The sequence below is a fragment of the Chaetodon auriga genome, chromosome 12, assembly GCF_051107435.1.
Source record: "Chaetodon auriga isolate fChaAug3 chromosome 12, fChaAug3.hap1, whole genome shotgun sequence".
NCBI lineage: Eukaryota > Metazoa > Chordata > Actinopteri > Chaetodontiformes > Chaetodontidae > Chaetodon > Chaetodon auriga.
Genome location: NC_135085.1, coordinates 26352501 through 26370000, shown reverse-complemented (window position 1 = coordinate 26370000; position 17500 = coordinate 26352501). Strand labels below are relative to the sequence as shown.

General features: G+C 40.1%; 2 protein-coding genes across 2 annotated transcripts in view; both read left to right on the top strand.

Moving 5' to 3' along the window:
* The window catches only part of LOC143328942 (erythroferrone), a 23566-nt gene that overhangs the window by 1699 nt on the left and 4367 nt on the right, over positions 1–17500 (top strand). The window contains exon 3 of the mRNA XM_076744470.1: positions 772–886. Within this exon, the coding sequence (XP_076600585.1) occupies positions 772–886 (115 nt within the window). The remainder of the gene's footprint in view (positions 1–771; positions 887–17500) is intronic.
* Positions 8990–16432, top strand: LOC143328943 (uncharacterized). The gene is made up of 8 exons (XM_076744471.1): positions 8990–9062; positions 9196–9294; positions 9718–9870; positions 9991–10116; positions 12936–12977; positions 13376–13483; positions 15055–15162; positions 16319–16432. Exons 1-8 carry the CDS (start codon positions 9048–9050, stop codon positions 16370–16372), a joined length of 705 nt encoding a protein of 234 aa, XP_076600586.1. The 5' UTR covers positions 8990–9047; the 3' UTR covers positions 16373–16432.

Sequence of the window (17500 nt, the reverse complement as noted above, 5' to 3'; positions counted from 1 at the left end):
AACGTGCTTAAAGTCCAAGTCTCGCCATATTCTTTAGTCTTGTTCTTGTCAATAAATGTTGCATTCAGATAAATTTTAGGTAAAAATTTACATCATCAGTGAGAACCAATGGGCTTGGAGCTGACAGCCACAGACAGGAAGTCAGGAAGTATTGAGAGAAACGAGCTTGTTGTTGGTGTGAGTCTGAACATACGATTTGAAAACATCCTGTGCTGCTCGGCCCTCCAGCCAATCACAGCCAAGTATTAACACACCCGTCCACGTGAGAAATGTTTAATTGTTACATGCAAACCAAAGCAGGCATGTTCACCTCTTAACTGCTCCTCACACCTTAGCACAACCTTACTGTACCGTCAGTGTCCAGTTTATTAGGAACGCCTGCTGCAGTGCAGTCCAGCAGTCCAGCATCCTACATTAGATTAGATTAGATTAGATTAGATTAGATCGAACTGTATTGATCCCTTTGGGAGGACCGCTCAGGGAAATTGGAGAGTTTTGTGTTGAAACTGTTTCAGCTGTAGGATTTTACTGGCTGCAGTCTGTACTGCTGCTGAGCTGCATCGTGTTATACTGACGGTGTTCCTGTTATTCATCTCAACGAGAGTCGGCTGAGTAACGTGAAGTTTCTCTGAGGGGACCATTTATTACAGGACGAATGATAAAAGTCAGAAACTGAACACTGAGACTCAAGCAGAACACTCAGACCTCAAACAGAACCTGAGAAGTCAAAGGTCACAGTACACTTCTCTAAATGTTTGCATGTCTTTGCAGCATGGCCTTCCAGGCCCTCCAGGCCCTCCAGGACCTCAGGGGCCTCCGGGGCCCCCCGCCCCCCTCCAGCCCCAACAGCAGCAGCTCATCCAGGAGCTGCAGCTAAAACTGAGAGGTGAGAAGTCACTGAACACACACATGAACACATGAATCACACAGTCCTCTTTTAACTGAGCCAGGCTAACACTTTCCCCCTGCTTCCAGTCTTTGTGCTAAGCTAGGCTAACCACATCCTGCACCTGTACACAGAGACGAAACTGATCTCCGTCACAAACACCCGACTGAGAACAGGAGACAAGTTATCAGCACACTGTTTTCAGACAGGACGGAAGAAATGATGAAATCTGAATGTCCTCATAGCAGGACACATGTCCAGTTACAAGTTACTACAAGTTACTGCAACAAGGTACTACAACCAGTTACTACACAGTTACTACGAGTTACTGCAACAAGGTACTACAACCAGTTACTACACAGTTACTACGAGTTACTGCAACAAGGTACCACAACCAGTTACTACACAGTTACTACGAGTTACTGCAACAAGGTACTACAACCAGTTACTACATGGAGCTACCACAAACATTACTCAGTAAGTGGATCCAGACAGCAGACTCAGTGACCTCTGTATGTAGGTTATATAAACACAGTGCCTGTGTGTGTGTGTGTGTATGTGTGTGTGTGTGTGTGTGTGTGCGTGTGTATGTGTGTATGTGTTTGGACATGTATTGATGTTGTGGGGTCTCGTGTGGGGACAAAACACAAGTCCCCTTAATGTAAATCATGACATGTTATGGTTCAGGTAAGTCTGCAGGAAACGAAGGTAAGTCAATGGAAAGTCCTCAGAAGTGATGGAAACATGAGTGATGGTGTGTGTGTGTGTGTGTGTGTGTGTGTGTGTCTGTGTGTGTGTGTGTGTGTCTGTGTGTGTGTGTCTGTGTGTGTGTGTGTGTGTGTGTGTGTCTGTGTGTGTGTGTGTGTGTGTGTGTGTCTGTGTCTGTGTGTGTGTGTGTGTGTGTGTGTGTGTGTGTGTGTATCTGTGTGTGTGTGTGTGTGTGTGTGTGTCTGTGTGTGTGTGTGTGTGTGTGTGTGTGTGTGTGTGTCTGTGTGTGTGTGTGTGTGTCTGTGTGTGTGTGTGTGTGTGTGTCTGTGTGTGTGTGTGGAGGCAGGCTGTCTGCCTGTCTGTGTGTGTGTGTGTCTGTGTGTGTGTGTGTGTGTGTGTGTGTGTCTGCCTGTCTGTGTGTGTGTGTCTGTGTGTGTGTGTGTGTGTGTGTGTGTGTGTGTGTGGAGGCAGGCTGTCTGCCTGTCTGTGTGTGTGTGTCTGTGTGTGTGTGTGTGTGTGTGTGTGTGCTCTCGTATTTATTACTTGGTGGGGCCATACCACCTGTAGCCCACCAACGGTATGGGGCCATGAATTCTTGTGGGGCCATTTTGCTGGGCCCCAGACCGTTTTAGTGCTTTAAAGTGGCTCAGGAGCCTTCCCTGATGCTCCTCATGCGTTTTTCTCACTTGGCCCACAAGGTGACAAAAACTGGAAATCTGTGTTTGAAGTGTGTGTGCTCACTGGTCCCCTAGAGGTTATTTGATGCCACTGCAGCCCCACACACACTTCCTGAAGTGTGTGTGATATTAGCCAATGAGACGCCTTGAACATTAAGCGTCATAGTCTCGCGGGATTTTACGGGATTTGTTTGAGAGCTAATGCTGGAACGACAACACCTCGATGCTGTAACAACTGAATAGTACCTCAAATTATTAAGGTAAGTTTATATTAAGGTAAGTTTATTTTCAGTTTTGTTTTATTTTTAATTAACATTTTTTGACTATAAAGAGTTTTGTGGGACTACAAGAAACACAACATTCAATTACAATTACAACATTCCTATTACTATAAACTGCGCCATTTGATGCTCATATTAGCTGCTAAAATTGCTAATTTTTATTTTACCTTTAAATTAACTTGTTTGCTAGTTAGCTGCTAACCATTAGCTTTGGAGACGCTAGCGCTTTGAGCAGGACGTATCATCCGGTCGATGACGCATATCCGGTTGTACACATGGCTAATTAACCCGGCGAATATTCATAAAACGACCGAGCTAGGAGACGAAGAGACAACTGGGATAGAAGAAGTGAGGAGTTTTAACGTGCTGTGTTACGTTTACAGATGTCTGATAAGGTATTTGATAAATGTGTTGTTGCCGCTTTCAACGGAAATCTCGTACTTACTTTATGGAAGCTGATATACGGTAGAAACTGTTTTGCTAAGACCGAACGTCCAGGTGACTTACAACTCAGTGCTAACAGTGTTCAACGCAGGCTTTAAGGGGGTGTACGATCACACGTAACGTCATGTTATAGTAGTCAAAAATGTCACATACGGCCAGATAAATCATTGTAAAACAAACTTAACTGTTCGGTCTACGTTATATGCCTCGCGGTAGGCACGGGCCAGGGTCGCTACCCGTGGTCCGAGGCCCGGGCCTTGTCAGGTAAGCTAACGGTGGTCCGAGGCTCAGGCCTGGTCAGGGAAAGGTCAGGTAAGCTTTCTGGGGTCCGGGTTACACCCCCAAATGTAACTCGTGTTGAGAAAGCGTTAAGCTAACTGATGTTATTAGTCAGGGGTTAATGATCTGTGTGAGCCAGTGCTAATATTTACTTACGTTTTACACCTGTTTATAATTTCTATTAATTTTTTATAGGCTATGTAAATATTAGCATTCTAGCTCAATAGCTCCCAGGTCATGTCACCAATTGACTCAAAATCAGTGTGGGATGATAGTACTCCACTGGCTGCACGAGATACACCTTTTCTTTGTACATTTAACATCTGTTTATAATTTTTATTAATTTTTTATATGTAAATATTAGCATTTTAGCTCAATAGCTCCCAGGTCATGTGACCAATGGACTCAAAATCACTGTGGGATGATAGTACTCCACTGGCTGCATGAGGTACACCCCGTTTTTTTGTTTTTTGTTTTTTTTTCCTCTTAAATCTCTAATTTTTAAAAATTATTTTGAATTGGTAAATATCAGCATTTTAGCTCAGTAACTGTAGACACAGTACAGTACACGCTGTAGCCGTCTGCTCTGCTCCGTGTGTTCACTGTAAAGCCTGCAATACGGGTGCACCTGAAATGTTAGAGCAAAGGAGCGAATGTCTCTGGAATATCCAACTTAAAACTAACTTCATTGCAGTAATAATTATGTGCTAAGTTACAGTTCAGCAAATATCATAAACCTTGTTTATGATATTCTTTAAATTACAGAATTAGTTAATGAGCAATCTGTTTTCTCATGCTGCACAGCTGTTAAATGCTATAAAAATATTTTCACAGAGCAATGACGTCCAAAAGGAAGGCCCGAATAAAGCCTGTTGAAGATGCAATCTCTCATATTCTGTCAGGTGGAGACAAGCCATCATTTGCAGAGAGATTCATCAATAATATCAAAGGTATGACCTCAAGTCCTTTTGGTAGCTGCAAATTACAGCAGCACATTTTTAGATACTATTCATCATTAACATTCTTCATTCGGAATGAAGAAAGATTTAAGTTATTTTTCAGAAGATATCTTATAGAAATAACTGGCTTCAATCGTCTGTCTTGTTTAAATCCAATGTGTTTAGGTATAGGCGTGTATAAATGAGTCTGATTTCCATAAGAGAAGTTTCAGGTACACACTGGTATAATCAAATATAGAAAATGTAAAGTTATTTATTTTATTTCTGCTGTATGTAAAGTGTCCAGCACATTCAAGTACTGTTAAGGTAAGTGATGGACCAATAGAAGACTGTAACGAAAATGTGAAAGGTCTGAATACTTTGCGACTGTTTTGCGTATTCAGAAGTAACATTTTAAGTTAAGGCATAGAACACAAACGGAGAACCAGAATACAGGCTTGTAGGTCATGTGGTTATCACATTTTTAAGAAGTCATGTCACATTTATGTTGCAACTTGGTGTGACTTTTATTTAAGTTTATTTAATTCTGTGTCATTATAGGAAGAGGAGTGTTTGCTACAGAACCAGTGGTGCAAGGTTCTTTTGTGTTGGAGTACAGGGGTGCATTCCTGTCAGCAGAGGAATGCCGATCAAGGAAGTACTCAGAGAAACAGAGCACATTTCTGTACGAGTTTGATTGGCAGAAACGCCAGTGGTGGTAAGTAGGCCTATATGAGATGTATTTTTAGTAGCAATTAGGGGATTCTTGTTTATACCTGAAACGTGTTTAAATATTTGATGAACAAATGAGTAGTATATTACACCTAATGTACTTTAATTCTCAAGTGGCTCTTCGAACAAAACTGTGAAGATATATTTTATAAAGTTTATATTTATTTGATGTATTGTTTTTGTTTATTTTTAGTATTGATGCATCCAAGGAAGACGGCTCCCTTGGAAGATTAGTCAATGACAACCACCGATCTCCAAACTGTGTCATGAAAAAAGTAATAGTGAACAACAGGCCCCATTTGTGTCTGTTTGCTGTGAAGAACATCGAAGTAGGGACTGAACTGGAATATAACTACGGTGATTCAAAATGGCCATGGCGTCAAAAGGTGAGCTTTTTAGATCATGCATTGGTTACACTACATGATTTTTAAAGATGTTAGTTTCACTTCACACAACTTTATGTCTTTTAAATGAGAATCTGTGAGTCATAGTAAGACCAGTGTTCAAAGTATATTTTTCTAACAAAAAAAAAAAATAGTGAAAAATAATGAAAGTTCCTTTCATTCACACTTTCATTCTAATTAATGAAACTGTCTACATAAGGTTGAAACCATCACTTAAAACGGGGTGTGTTGGTGCAAAAGAAATCTGCTTTACAAACTTAAAAATATTCCAATCTTCTATGTCATTATTATTACATATAAATGCATAATTAAGTCAGGTGTCTTTGAGGACATGGAGAGTAGTTAAACATGGAATTTCCCCTCGTGGGACAAATAAAGGAATATTGAATTGAGGAATATTGAATTGAATATTGAATTGAACATAGTAGTAGAGTAGTAACATGCTATTTCAAATGCAGATTTTATGTGAGCAAACTTTTGTGACCTGTAAGTATTTCTAGACTCATGATTCCTGTCAGAGCTCACTGTCTTCTGGTTTTATGTCTAAACACCAGGTGACCTCCAAGCAGGCTCCAGCAGCAGAAGAAGAGATGGCTGTGCCTCCTGTTAATCTGTCCTCCAAGGTCGATGCTGATGATGAGAAAACTGATGATGGACCAAAGGTAATGGAACGAATGAATGTGGTTGAGTTCTTTACAGAGTGCACTAATAAATTGATAGACTAGTTTCTATTTGATCTCCACTAAGCTAACTGGTTTCACACACACAAGGTTCAGATCATGTCTTAATGGGGCCCTGTTAGGTACTCTTCCTACAAAAGGGTTTTTCAACTTTTCTCTTCCACACACACACACCAAGTTTCAATTCATGTCCTTATGGGGCCCTCCGTATGGACCCCTCTATAAGTGATTGTTAACATACAGGACAACACTTCTCAGCATCCAAACTTAAGTATTTACAATAACAATAATGCACCTTCTGAGCTGCTGCATGATGAAGGAAATATTTTATACTAAGATACCTTTTTAGGCCTCTTTTTAGATGTTAAGGTAGGGAGACTTCTAAGACTGACCCTCATGGGGCCCTAGATTATTATATCTTGGTGACCTGTAAGTATTTCTAGACTCATGATTCCTGTCAGAGCTCACTGTCTTCTGGTTTTATGTCTAAACACCAGGTGACCTCCAAGCAGGCTCCAGCAGCAGAAGAAGAGATGGCTGTGCCTCCTGTTAATCTGTCCTCCAAGGTTGATGCTGATGAGAAAACTGATGATGGACCAAAGGTAATGGAACGAATGAATGTGGTTGAGTTCTTTACAGAGTGCACTAATAAATTGATAGACTAGTTTCTATTTGATCTCCATTAAGCTAACTGGTTTCACACACACCAAGTTTCAGTTCATGTCCTTATGGGGCCCTCCGTATGGACCCCTCTATAAGTGATTGTTAACATACAGGACAACACTTCTCAGCATCCAAACTAAAGCATTTACAATAACAATAATGCACTTTCTGAGCTGCTGCATGATGAAGGAAATATTTTATACTAAGATACCTTTTTAGGCCTGTTTTTAGATGTTAAGGTAGGGAGACTTCTAAGACTGACCCTCATGGGGCCCTAGATTATTATATCTTGGTGACCTGTAAGTATTTCTAGACTCATGACTCCTGTCAGAGCTCACTGTCTTCTGGTTTTATGTCTAAACACCAGGTGACCTCCAAGCAGGCTCCAGCAGCAGAAGAAGAGATAGCTGTGCCTCCTGTTAATCTGTCCTCCAAGGTTGATGCTGATGATGAGAAAACTGATGATGGACCAAAGGTAATGGAACGAATGAATGTGGTTGAGTTCTTTACAGAGTGCACTAATAAATTGATAGACTAGTTTCTATTTGATCTCCACTAAGCTAACTGGTTTCACACACACAAGGTTCAGATCATGTCTTAATGGGGCCCTGTTAGGTACTCTTCCTACAAAAGGGTTTTTCAACTTTTCTCTTCCACACACACACACCAAGTTTCAATTCATGTCCTTATGGGGCCCTCCGTATGGACCCCTCTATAAGTGATTGTTAACATACAGGACAACACTTCTCAGCATCCAAACTTAAGTATTTACAATAACAATAATGCACCTTCTGAGCTGCTGCATGATGAAGGAAATATTTTATACTAAGATACCTTTTTAGGCCTGTTTTTAGATCTTAAGGTAGGGAGACTTCTAAGACTGACCCTCATGGGGCCCTAGATTATTATATCTTGGTGACCTGTAAGTATTTCTAGACTCATGATTCCTGTCAGAGCTCACTGTCTTCTGGTTTTATGTCTAAACACCAGGTGACCTCCAAGCAGGCTCCAGCAGCAGAAGAAGAGATGGCTGTGCCTCCTGTTAATCTGTCCTCCAAGGTCGATGCTGATGATGAGAAAACTGATGATGGACCAAAGGTAATGGAACGAATGAATGTGGTTGAGTTCTTTACAGAGTGCAGTAATAAATTGATAGACTAGTTTCTATTTGATCTCCATTAAGCTAACTGGTTTCACACACACCAAGTTTCAGTTCATGTCCTTATGGGGCCCTCCGTATGGACCCCTCTATAAGTGATTGTTAACATACAGGACAACACTTCTCAGCATCCAAACTAAAGCATTTACAATAACAATAATGCACCTTCTGAGCTGCTGCATGATGAAGGAAATATTCTATAGTGAGATACCTTTTTAGGCCTGTTTTTAGATGTTAAGGTAGGGAGACTTCTAAGACTGACCCTCATGGGGCCCATTGTGTGGATCCCCCTTTCTGTGTTTTTTTTTCTCAATGGGTGACACCTTTCACTTCCAAAGTAACCATAAGTATTTCCTGTACTTATTTTACACCCTGGGGTGGCACGGTGGCGCAGCAGCACTTTCTGTGTGAAGTTTGCATGTTCTTCCCGTGCATGCCAAAAACATGCTCATTAGGTTAATTGATGACTCTAAATTGTCCATAGGTGTGAGTGTGAATGGTTGTCTGTCTGTGTGTCTGTCTATGTTGCCCTGCGATCGGCTGGCGACCGGTTCAGGGTGTACCCCGCCTCTCGCCCATTGCTAGCTGGGATAGGCTCCAGCCCCCCGCAACCCCGAAAGGGATACGCGGGTATAGAAGATGAATGAATGAATATTTTACACACTTTAACTGCTGCATGATGAAGAAAATTTTTTAGAAAAAGAACTGTTCAGCGTCTCTTCTGATGTTGTAAGTTTATGAGACTCCTCAAAAACAGTTGATGCCCTCTACGACAGTGATGATACTGATGGGCTGTTGTATTAAAGGACTGTGCCACTGTACTTTTTCAACTTGTTAAAAGGAGCCCAATCCACACCTTCCAATTCAAACAGCATGTGTGCTTTCATGTGACTTACCTGAGCCTCATTATAAATAACTGCTTATCACAAGCACTGATGCTAACAGCCTAGCACTGTGATCTCCATTAAGCTAAAGTGTAACATGTACAGTCTGCTTGTGGTAACTGCACCACAGTGTTTATATGAGATGGTATGCTCAACCTATCTGATTATTTTGTCTTCAACAATGTTTAGGAATTTGGTATCAGAGGATCATCCCTGGTGGATTATTCTGACACTGATGGAACCGATGAGGATTGTTTAAATGACCAGCCATTGGCTCCATGCTGTGATGAAGGTCTTCCAAATTTGAGAAGGATGAAAAGCATTCGGGTATGCCCCTGACACTTAAAATACCAATAATTTATTGATCAGACATTTACCTCTGTAATCTGTTCTCTGTAATTGATTTTGATAAATGTAAACTGAAATGTATAACTACGCCATAACATAACACTCTCTGCAGATGAAAGAAGTTCCAGATTTTTCTGATGCCCTCTACGACAGTGATGACTGTACAGACGGCCCTTCAGCTCAGTCCAAGTCTGAGATGGCTTTACAAAGGGTGAGTGGAGACTGTTATCATCCTGAAAGCCTGTCTGTTATTGCTCTGTATTATCTCTTAAAGGTTAACACCTTCTAAACTGAATACCTCTTTTACTAACTACTCTGTCAGACATACATATAACTGGTCAGATAGTCATGATTACATGTCTTTTGCTCTAGTTGGTGAGTTTGGTGTTGTTTTTTTGTGGGTGCTGCCATTTTAGTTGTAAATATTGTTCTTGCTTTCATTCATATTTTCTAAAACATTTTTTGTACATTTCTGCAAAGGGTGGGCCTATTTAATTTTACCTCAACATTTGACAAACAAATTGGGATATATTTACTCCATTTTTGTCACATAACTAAAGTATTTTCTTCTAACATATAGATTAGTACAACTAAACAAAAAGAGATAACCTTCACCTAACAACTCTCTTTGTAGATGCATAAATTAGAAGATTTGTGTCAACCTCTCAGTGATTCAGATGAGAGTATTGTGGAAGAAACCGATTATGAGGATTCCATAAAGGATAATTCCAATGAGCAGTCAGACATTGAGGTTGTTCCAAAGCTGAGAATGACAAAAACCATTCAGGTATGACTCTTGCACTTTAAATGCCAATAATTAAGTGACAGACCTTTCCCCTCTAAATCTGTCAACTGTTATTCATTTTGATGGTTTGTAAAAAAGGATGACCACACACTCTTTTCACAGATGAAAAAAGCACCAGATTATTCTGATGCCCTCTATGATTCAAGTGATGACAGTGCAGAGGATCCATCTACTTGGTCTAAGTCTGAGATGGCTTCACAAAGGCCAAGAAGAAGCTGCCTCCGTCCGGTAAGTCTTCTAACTATTTTGTCTGGGTAATCACTTTGAGGGTCATGCCTCCCAAACTTAAAACACAGTTCCCTTACTGAAGTTCTAGACATGCATATAGATGATTCAGTCATCATCACTATCATCAATGAGCCTGTCTGTTGATCTTGTAAGTTTAATGTTTGAAGGTATTTGTATTCAATTTTTTAAGTTACTAATGTTATTTAGTATAAGGGAGGGAGGAGGTTGAGTTATTAATTTAGGTTTTCTTTTTCTTCTCAAGATGCAAGGGATTCTTGTAGGATCAGATGCCTCAAGTGTAGATAGTGGAGAGGAGTATATTCCAGGTCCCATGGAAGAGAGCACAGACAGTGACTGCAGCTTGGAAATACCCATGGCAAATAAAAATGCGAACAAAGTATCTACTATTCCAAAAATATGCAAGTCTTCCAGTAAGGACGGGTTCAAGTCTTCCAGCCAGAGCCAGTTCAAGTCCTCCAGCCAGAGCCAGTTCGAGTCCTCCAGTCAGAGCCAGTTCGAGTCCTCCAGTCAGAGCCAGTTCGAGTCCTCCAGTCAGAGCCAGGCTGAGTCCTCCAGTCAGAGCCAGTCCAAGTCCTCCAGGCAGAGCCAGTCCAAGTCCTCCAGGCAGAGCCAGTCCAAGTCCTCCAGGCAGAGTCAATTTGAGTCTTCCAGTCAGAGTCAGTTCGAGTCCTCCAGGCAGAGCCAGGTTGAGTCCTCCTGTCAGAGTCGATTTGAGTGTTCCAATCTGAGTCAATTTGAGTCTTCCAGTCAAAGCAGCTTTGAAACAAACGATGGTTCTGCTCAAAGCACTTGTATGAATGAAGAGACGGTGGGGCAAACATGTACTGATAAGCATGATCTTGAAAACCATGCATCTGTCTTCGTCAATCCAGTTATGAAGAAGGATGATGGTTCAAGACGGTATAACAAGAAGCATCACTGCTTTTATTGTAAAAAAGTGGTTCAAAAAATGTCAAGACATTTGTTACGTAGGCACAGTGATGAAATAGACGTTTCAAAAGCATTCAGTTTTCCAAAAAACTCAAAAGAAAGACGACTGCACTTAGATTTAATCAGAAACAAAGGAAATTTTGAACATAACACTGACGTTTTGGAGAGCCAGAAAGGAAAGCTGATACCATTCAAGCAGCCAACGAAAAAGACTGAGGGACAAAAATTTCAACATTGTGTGTACTGCTACGGACTGTTTACAAAAAGAGTCATGTGGCGACATTTTCAGGTTTGCAAATTCAAGCCTCAGGACAAGACATCTAAACCAGGTAAAACAAGGATCCAGGCACTGTGTGCTTTTGCTGAACCAGCTCCTCCTGGATTTAGTGATGCATACTGGAAGTTCTTGAATGATATGAATCAAGACAAGATTGCAATAGCTGTAAAGAAAGACCGCTACCTTCTGGAGTACGGCTACAGACTATTCAAGAAGAACGAAAGGGTAATCAGCCAACACCAGTACATTCGACAGAAGCTGAGGGAACTTGGCAGGCTGATGCTGGCAGCAAAAAAAGTCGCACCAGTGGACACTATAAAAGAACTTATAAAACCTGAAAAGTATTCTCATGTTGTCACTGCTGCAAGATGCTTAGCAGGATTCAGTGATGAAACAGGCAAATATAAATGTCCATCACTGGCTCGCAAAGTTGGACACAGCTTGCTTGCTTTGGCCATGTTCAAGAAGTCTGAAGGATTGAAGAATAGAGATAAAGAAACAGTCCAAGATGCTGAGGAATTTGCACAGCTGTACCAAGAAAGCTGGAAATTTGACATTGCAAGCCAAGCACTGATTCAGCTCGACCAGTCTAAGTGGAATTCCCCTCAACTCTTGCCATTCACGCAGGATGTCCAAAGTCTTAATTCCCAGCTGTCTGAAAAACAACAGCAACACTTAGATGCCCTGAAAGAAGAGGCTTCCCCCTCAAACTGGAAAGACCTGGCTAAAGTGACCCTGGCACAAGTTATCCTCTTCAACCGCCGCAGAGAAGGAGAGGTATCCAAAATGCCCTTGTCTGTGTACTTGTCAAGAGACCTATCAGAAACGCATGAAGACGTTAACTTGGCCCTGACAGAACTTGAGCAGAAGCTTTGCAGACATTTTGTCCGGATAACCATTGTTGGAAAGAGAGGAAGGAAAGTTCCTGTTCTCCTCACTCCACTCATGAAGGAATCTCTTGATACTCTGGTTGAGAAGCGAGAAGAATGTGGGGTACTGACTGAAAATGGATTCTTGTTTGCATTGCCTCATTCTGTCCATCACCTCAGGGGTTCTGACTGCATAAGACAGTTAGTGCATGAATGCAGTGGTATCAAAAATCCCAAAGCTCTGACCTCAACAAAACTCAGGAAACACATCGCAACGCTCTCTACTGTTCTAAATCTGAAGAACACAGAACTTGACCAGCTGGCAGATTTCCTTGGGCATAACATAGATGTACACAGAAAACACTACCGCCTTCCAGAGGGGACCCTCCAGCTAGCTAAAATAAGCAAAGTCCTCCTGGCATTGGAGCAGGGAAAGCTAGGAAAATACAAAGGAAAGAGTCTGGATGAAATTCACATTGATCCAAACGGTACTTAGTCATATATATTTTTATATATTTACATATATTTTAATGGAAAGAGTTTTGAACAGGGTAAGCTTGTGTTGGTTGGAATTTGACCATAACAGCACAATTTAAGTTTAACTATTTAGTCAGTCTAGCTGTTTATGTTCCCCTTGTTGTACTCTTGATTGTCAGAGGTAGGTCACCACACATTCAGCTGTCCAGCACATTCATACAGTATTTTGTCAATTCACATTTCAGAGACTGTTGAAATTGAAGCTTGTTCACAAGAGGACATCGAAGGTATGTTTGAAGCATTTTTGACACTGGTTATGAATTATCAGTCATTGGATTGGAATATTTGGGTCTAAATCTTCTTTGGCTATACAATGACAGCAGGTTCCCCTACGTAATGTCAATTATTGGGATTGCACATTTGGGAATAGGGAAAAGTGATGATATCACACAACATTTAGAGCTTTCAAATATTTGGTGACTTTATAGACTCACAAATTTTGAAAAATTGTATCTGCTATGATTTATTCTCTGTCAAATTAGAACAGTATGCACAACTTTCTCTGTCACCTTAGATAGATTCACATTATGTACAAAATTATCAGAAAGAAAAGGATCAAATGCAGTCAGCTTCCTGAATGCTAGTACTGTCTTGTTTATTTATTTAAACTATTTAATTTTTTCAGATGCAAGTATGGCAGAAGGTCAGGGGTCAGACAACGAGACCATCACCACATCATCACAAGAAAGCCCCTTTGCCAAAAACCAGAGGAGGAAGTTTGCTAAAAAGAGAGGTAAGCTTCTTAAATTTATTTCTGAGAAACATGAGTAACTTGATTCATACAGTTTACAGACAAAACAAAATCAACAAACACAGTCCAATTATGACTAGGGTCATCTATGGAATATGTTGTGTGTGTAAAATTCTTAAAGGATATCTGAAATAACTCTTCATTCATACATTTTGAATAAAATGCATGTTTCTACAACAGCCCTCTTGGCAATAATGTTGCAAAAGTAGGTGCAAAGGTTATTGTGTTGTTAGCAGGCGGGCTTAAGGGTGGAGGGAAGAAACCCTTTTAGTCTGAGTGACAAGTAACTACTGTATATAGATGCACAGAGGACATGGGAGGCCTAGTGGGTGTTAGGCATGTGTTTCCTACTGCAATTTTTGAGGTCTTCCTGTAAGTCTCTTGTGAAGGCTGCAGAGACGTTTCTGTCCCTGCCTGATTATCTTGTTCATAGTCCTCACAATCTGGTTCAAGGGTTTCAGTTTAGCACTTGTTGCTCCAAACCACACTGGGTTGTTAAAGGGTTGGTAAAGGTTCCACAAAGCATCCATGAAAAGATCAGAATACTTTTGACTGGCCCAGAAACTCTAGAAGAACAGCTTATTGCCTCTCTTCAAAATAAGCCTGTCATTGATTGGGTTGCCAAGATATCTACTCTTAAAAATGCTCAGTTGATTGCTTTTTACCTCAAGTGTCAGTTATAGTTGAGCTCCAAAAAGGCATCTGCTTATATTCTCTTGAGCACCCCGTCAATATCTTTTGGGTGAAATCTCAATCTGAACAGGCACATCGTACACAAGGTTGGTACTCAGTTCCTCCTACTCCAGTTCAAAGCTGTGCGTAGGTTGGACTTGGAAGCCATTACTTGCACATCTTAAAAAATTAGAATAGATTGCTCAAGATTCAAGATTGCTTTTTTATTGTCATTGAGCATGGCCATGTCAATGAAATTTGCATTGCAACCCCCGTGTGAAAAAGAAAAGATAATAAAATAAGATAAAATAAATAAGATGAACTCACATCTATCACATCTAGATAAAATAAAATATTATATTATATTGTGATAAAGTTCAATATTTTCTTTCACACAATTCAGAAAGTGAAACCCATATATTATCTAGACTCATTACACATAAAGTGAAGTATTTCAAGTCTGTATTTCTTGAAATTTTGATTATTGTGGCTTACAGATAAGAACCCAAAATTCAGTGTCTCAAAAAATCAGAATATTGTGAAAAGGTTCAATATTGGAATGCCATGGTGGCACAACCTAATCAGATAATGAACTCCAAACACCTGCAAATGTTTCCTCTGCAAAAACTAGAGGTGAGCTAAGAAGAATCGGGCAGGTTAATGGACAAATTCTGCCCATTTATCTGTTAAAGACGCAGGCACCATGGACAAATTATATAAAATCTTTATTTCCTATTATTACAATTTTATAGTTGTTGCAATGACAAAATGAGGTATGCATGACAAACAAAAATGCAGCCAGCTTACCAAGAGCTACTTCATATTCATATTTTACTCTATAGCTGTCTTGTTTTTCTGTTTAAACTTTTTTCTCTGACCAGATGCTAGTATACCAGAAGCTCAGGAATCAGAAGACGAGGCCAGCACCGCATCCCTACAAGAGAGGACCTCCACAGAAAGCCAGAGTGGGAGGTTTTCAAAAAAGAGACGTACGTTAAGAACACTACAGGTTATTTGACTGTGTGACATTTAATATGCAACTTCAATGCCTAGTGTAGTAAGTTAGATAGATGGAGAATAGTGAAAAAGCTAACTCCTACCAGAACAAGTTGGCCCATAACTATCTGTTGCAATCAGAGGTGCAGGTGCTGAATCCACTAAATTTTACTTCAATAAGAATTATAGACATAGACGAGTCACGTCAATAGTTTGAGAGTTTATTATAGGTCTCCTTTTTTAAAAATATTAAATTTTAATTGTGTTTTAGCTTTTTTTTTATTCCATTGATGTTTTGGTCTTCCCATAAAAAAATATTCTTAACTGATCTTTCCCTATAAAGTTACAGCCATTTTTAATCATAACTCCAGGCATTTTTTCTCTGAAAAGTAGGTGTTTTACAGTATTTCATTTGCTGATCACAAAGATTAGTCTAAAAGTGTTATCAATAAAAAAAGATTAACATGCATTACAAATGGCACTTGGGCAACCATGAGTCTCATTTAGAGACATTTATTATTATTCATTTATAATGAACAAATACACTGTAGATGTGTACAATAAACATATAGGTAACTACACAGAAAAAGGATAGAAAAATATACTCAGGTCTAACATATATAAATAGAGGAGCCGTCCACCACCGTTGTTCCTTTCGTCATTAAAGATGATATCAAGTGGATGATCCATGTTAATAAAGGGGATGTTGATAAAGGGGACATCAGAAGTTCGAAAAAAAGAATTTGTTCTGTTGTAACCCATGTAGGAGTAAAACAAAAACTGAAGCCTTTTTGGTCTGCATATGGATGAACAATACTCTGCATTTTGAACATTTATTAACACATAGTGGGGTGGATAATATTCCAAATCTGGGCTTGATTAAGCCATTGATATGCAATCTAAAAGCCCTCCATCACCCGGCCTTAAATAGATTTTAGTTATGTGGCACCTAGGGGGTTGTGCATAAAAGAGGTATTTAGTTAATTGTTGGTAAAACTGTATTTTTCCTGACTGTGGGACAGTCCTCTATGGTCTCAACCAAGTCAGTACTTCATTGGATGACCAGTGGAATCAATCTGATTTTTTCAGTTGTAGTTACAAGTTGAAGTTCTTACAACTCTGTGACTTGTCCTTTTTATGCCCATTTAGATAAACAAACTGTTGTTAAAAGAACCTGGACAACAGAAGAATGTGCTGCAGTAGAGCGCCATTTGAAGAAATTCATTCTGATGAACCAAGTCCCAGCAAAGGAGGACTGTCAGCGCTGTATCAGTGCAGAACCTCAAGCCCTGAAGAGTCGAGACTGGAGGGCAGTGAAGTACTTTGTTAAAAATCGAATTACTTCTCTGCGAAGAAAATTAGAGTAAAAGTGTTTCACTTTACGGTAAGGTAAAAGGTAGGCTTGTAGAAGGAGGTGCTATTATATTTGAGATAGCCCTACTTATTATGCTATTATGTTATTATGTTGTGTTCTTATCAACACAAGGAGCCGTTGGACTGCTTTCCTGTTATCAAAGCTCACTGTAATAATCAGCAATTGATTCATGTTTACCAGTTGATTGTTTTTTGATTATCACTGCGCTGTCTACCGAATATGAGAAGAGGAGATGCAGGATGTAAACCTCTGATGCAGCCTTGCAGTTTTTTTGTTAATAAAAAACTATAGAAATAACTGATATCTCCATCTAATTTTTGGTTCCTGCTAAGGTAGAAAGACTTGACATATCTGTGTGTGTGTGGAAGTGGATCCCACAAGTAACAAATGCTAGAAATGTGTCCCATAAGTGACCAAAAAAACTAGCATAGAAAAAAAACTTTTGAATATGGCTAATCTAAAGTGACTGAAAATTTTGTTATTTTTTTTTAAGCTTGCCTGATTTTTTACAGAGGTCTGGGACCATTGGAAGGGGTGGGCCCCACAATTTGGTAAAAAACGTGGGGCCCCAAAAAGGGACAAATACGAGTATGTGTGTGTGTGTGTGTGTCTGTGTGTGTGTGTCTGTGTGTGTGTGTGTGTGTCTGTGTGTGTCTGTGTGTGTGTGTCTGTGTGTGTCTGTGTGTGTGTGTGTGTGTGTGTGTGTGTGTGTGTCTGCCTGTCTGCCTGTCTGTGTGTGTGTGTGTGGAGGCAGGCTGTCTGAGTCCTTAATAGGGGTAATTTGTGACTTGGCTCAGCAGCAGGATTCCTGACATTCCTGCTGACTGATGCTGTGTCTTTGTTGCTTTCTGCATGTTTGTGTGTGTGAGAGTGAATTTGTTCGTTCATGCTTGTTTTCCTTCCTCGGGTTGCTTCTATGTGTTTTCACATAGAAGCAACAGGACAGTCGAGGACAG